The sequence below is a fragment of the Etheostoma spectabile genome, chromosome 6 (assembly GCF_008692095.1).
Source record: "Etheostoma spectabile isolate EspeVRDwgs_2016 chromosome 6, UIUC_Espe_1.0, whole genome shotgun sequence".
Lineage (NCBI taxonomy): Eukaryota > Metazoa > Chordata > Actinopteri > Perciformes > Percidae > Etheostoma > Etheostoma spectabile.
In genome coordinates this window covers 13,940,231-13,944,351 of record NC_045738.1, presented here as the reverse complement: position 1 = coordinate 13,944,351, position 4,121 = coordinate 13,940,231, and the positions used below count along the sequence as shown (strand labels likewise).

The following is a 4,121-nucleotide window of genomic DNA, read 5'->3' as shown; positions in this document are numbered from 1 at the left end:
CAATGTGCAGTACAACAAAAATATGGTCCATCCACCCATCTTTGTCCCCTTATCCGGTATCGGGTAGCGGGGGGAGCAGCTCCAGAAAATTAAACCATGTAAACCTATTCTTATATAACCTCTAAATACAATAATGAACCTGAAAACGAGCATAATATGAGCACTTTAAGTAGAGGTTTCACTTAAACAAGTGCTGTAAAACACATTGCCAATAGACACACACACAAAAAAAATAAGGGGGACTCACTCTTCCTCCTCATCGGTATTGAAGAGGTTGACTCGGAAGCTGTTGTCTGCATTTCCTGATTTCCGAACATCTAGCCCTCCCATTAACTTGGCCAACAGATTTAGCTCCTCTTTGGCCAGAGGGTTGGGAGCAGCGTTGACCTGTTGACACACAATGGCTAGTTTACTTCAGTATATTTGTACTGAACCTGTTGTTTGCAAGATCCGGCTACTGATGTTTATGCACCAGGAAGTAAGGTTCTGGACCAGGGTCACTTCACCAAATTCCTGCTCATGTTATGTATTGTATCACCGTAAGAGTTGAATCATGTCAGAACCAGTCTTAAAAATGTAAACTTGTGTGCGTGAAATTCATAAACATTGTGTGCATTAATAAAATTATTCATGTTTACAGTGCTGACAGTTTCACCTTAGTGTGCTGAGCAGAATTTTTATTTGTTCCTGACATGTGTGTTTCCACTGGGCGGCTTACACTGTACCTGGATGAAAAAGAGAGAATGAGCACTTCAATGCAACAATGTGCGGGAAGATAATGTGTCTACTCAGACGATAGGCTTTATACTTTTTACTGACTGTGGGCAGTCCCAGAAATGTAATCCTTTTTAGGTTATTTACGCAGTGATGTATTGAAATTATGTGACATCAAACCACATAAGTTTAAACACCTGGGACACTGAAGCGTTGTCAAGACTACACCATAAAGTTCAGTTACCTCTGACTTAGTACTTCTAAATATCTCATGACCTGAATAACAGAAAATCATCATCAATCCACTGAAATTGCATAAATACAGTACCACCAAGTCATGTTATATCTTTTGTACTTTGTAGTGTCTTACATATTTGTGCCTAGTTTGGTGACCCGGTCTCTAAATATCTCAAAAGATCCCTCCCGGAGAGCCGCGGTATAGTTTCCTCCGTTATTGAACTGCAGCCTGGTCACTTCTTCACCAGTACAGCTAAACATCCTGAAATAATCAGATACAAAAACACAAAATATTATGGACAAACATGCTTTCAATGATTAATGCATGCACAGCAATTTCTTTTGAATTTCTTTCCTGTGATGAAAGGAGTTCCCTTAAGTGGAACCCTTAAAGAGGAACTGAACTGGAATTTTAATAATGGTGATATAACAGATGTATTTTATTTCTTCTCACTGGTACTATTATTAAAATGGGTGAATTTGTTAAAAGGGATAAAATGGCAAGTTGAAAATGTTGTTTTTGTAACATGGGCGCCGCCATGTTGGAATTCCATAATCTACTACGTCACTGGCATGGTAAACTACTCCGTGGCTAACTAGCAATAGCAGCGCAGCCATAGGAACACCATACAAAGAGTCGGAGGCTAGCAGACATATGGCTTGGGAAACGGAAAGAAAGACGACTAAGGGGGTCATAATGTATTGCCCCTGGCTGCAGTAAGGAACTGTATAGGGCTAAGGCAGCTGGGGTTACGACACATTTCCACAGGCTACCTTTGACAAGGAAAAAACAGTCCTCAAGTCATGGCTAGCAGCTAGCTGCCTTAAAACGGGCTAGCCCTCCGACAGCCCCTGGATTTCCAGTCTGGAGCATTTTTTAGCGACAGACTATTTGGAAAGCTGTGCTTCTGATACAACAGGGTCCCTGGTGAGGTTAAGTCCAACAGACTGAAACCTGAGGCCTGCAGTCTCCAGTGCAGGGCAGACCGATAACCCACCGGCTAGTAACAACCCGATGCTACCTGCCGCAGAAAGGGCGCTGGAACGCTCACGGCAGGCAGAGGACAGAGAGGTAGTTAGCGGTATGTTTACCGGTTGTCAGCTTACTCTGAAGTCTACTAGGCAAAGGGCTGGGTGTAACGTTGTTGTCACATACACAAAACACGAACATATTCACTTACAAAAATAAAGCCCAACGTGTCGGCTTTATAGCGTTCATCAAAACAGAGACGGACACACTGGGCATTACTGAGCCACAACACCAAGCTAGATACCAGCGATCCGACCGAGGGAAAGGGCTAGCAGCTAAATACGATGGCAGCTCTTATGACAAACTCCACAAGCTAGCACTCCGACCACAGACTAGAAATAAACCAAGACTCCGACGATATCACAGACCCATAATAATGCGTTTACTAGCCGCTAGCTAAACCACAGATACCACCGTCCCTCTCTAATCACCCTGAAGCTAGCTGATGTTAGCCGCTAGCTAAACCACAGATACCAACGTCCCTCTCTAATCACCCTGAAGCTAGCTGATGTTAGCCGTCTCAGGGCACATTGTTGATGCAGAGCTAGTTCCATTGTAAAAATCTGCCAACTCCGCAAAACTCGTGACTCCTCCGCGCATCTTTGGTCAAACTGGGGTAACTCTCCTATGTGCAGCTAACAAGCGATCCCATTAGAGTAATGTGTCCAATTACATTTTCCATTTATCTGCCTCTATTTTCGTAAACGAACAGGACCTTAACCATGTTTTTTCTATTTTCTCTAAATGGACACGATATATAAGCAGTCTATTTCCTAAAATACATAATGTTCTTGGAGACAATAAAGGAGAGTACATGACAGTAAACTGCACCCACACACACCGGTCACGGTCACTGTCACCCCCCCCCCTCCCCAAGCGATCCTGTACTTCAGTGGAGCCTGAAACTGATTGTCCTCCCTGTGGTGGTAGTCAGACACTACAGGCCTGTCCCTCACAGGCTCAAATGCGTAATCCGAGCCATTAAAATTACTTTTTCTTGTGTGTATATTATGTGCTGCAGCCGATGCCTACATACCTTCGCAGGTCCTACCATGCCAGTGACGTCATCGATATTATCAGCGTTCTAACACTAACAAATGCAATTTTTGTGTTGCTTAAAAAAAAGCTATATTGATTTTTTAAATAATTTTTTTTAGTGTAATTCATTTGGAATTACGATAACCAACAAGTTATCAAAAGTTAGTTTTTCAGTTTAGTTCATCTTTAAGACCTTGGTTGCTTTGAATACTTTAACACTGTTGAAGCTCAGATGTTCTACATTTCCTCAATGTATTAAATGTTTCACTGAGCACATACAATCCTCGAGTAACTTAATCCAAGCTCAACATACAACGCATCTAAAATTAGAATGTAAACACTTTAACAAAACCTCTGTAATGCTATTAGCTACAGATAGGCCTACTTAACGTAAGATTACAGTGTCTGTGTAAGATCAGCAAGCATATGAAAGACAAAAAGGCAAACATTGCAGATCATGGAAAAGGCTCAAAGGTATGTTTTGATATCCAAGCCACCTTTTTTAACTTCAATCACGTCCATCATTCTTTAACGTGAAGATTGTCTAGGTCTGAGTGAAAACAGCTGTATACAGTGGTACCTTATCAAGCCAGGGACTTGTGTTCCATAAGGCACAGGACCACTGGTGGGAAGAACAAAACGCCCATTGGAGTTCTGCACTTTATCCTTGAGGAAAATAGACACCTGGCAGAGAGGGAAAACACAGCAACAGGCTTGTGAGGAAAATAAAACACAAACAAAAGACAATATAATATTATTCACTGTATTCTCTCTCAATGATTTCATTTGCCAACATAATGCACTTACTCTTATATGCATGTCTTGGAAGAAGATAAGAAGAGTTTGTCTGATCAGCTGGAATTCCCCACTACACAAGGTTGTATACATCTAAAAATAAAAATTTAAAAATTACTTGGAAAAAAAACAATGAAAAATATAACTACACACAGAATGTATATAAATTTTTCCTTTATTAATATGTTAAACATTATCCCGTTTAACCTAACCATACAATAGCTGGCAGTAGCAGTAGGCAGTACCTGACCAAAGACTAGAGATTCCACTTCATCTCCTGAGTGCTCTCTCTTCACCGTTACCCCCC

General features: G+C 41.3%; 1 protein-coding gene across 7 annotated transcripts in view; it reads right to left on the bottom strand.

Moving 5' to 3' along the window:
- The window catches only part of oscp1b (organic solute carrier partner 1b), a 10,905-nt gene that overhangs the window by 4,059 nt on the left and 2,725 nt on the right, over positions 1–4,121 (bottom strand). For all 7 annotated transcript variants that reach the window (XR_004332263.1, XM_032517455.1, XM_032517458.1 and 4 more), the window contains 5 exons: positions 3,827–3,907; positions 3,600–3,703; positions 1,085–1,213; positions 656–725; positions 248–387 (listed from right to left, as the gene is read on the bottom strand). Coding sequence is in view for 6 of the 7 variants with exons in the window: in XM_032517455.1 (XP_032373346.1) it covers positions 248–387; positions 656–725; positions 1,085–1,213; positions 3,600–3,703; positions 3,827–3,907 (524 nt within the window). In the remaining variant the exon portion in view is untranslated. The remainder of the gene's footprint in view (positions 1–247; positions 388–655; positions 726–1,084; positions 1,214–3,599; positions 3,704–3,826; positions 3,908–4,121) is intronic.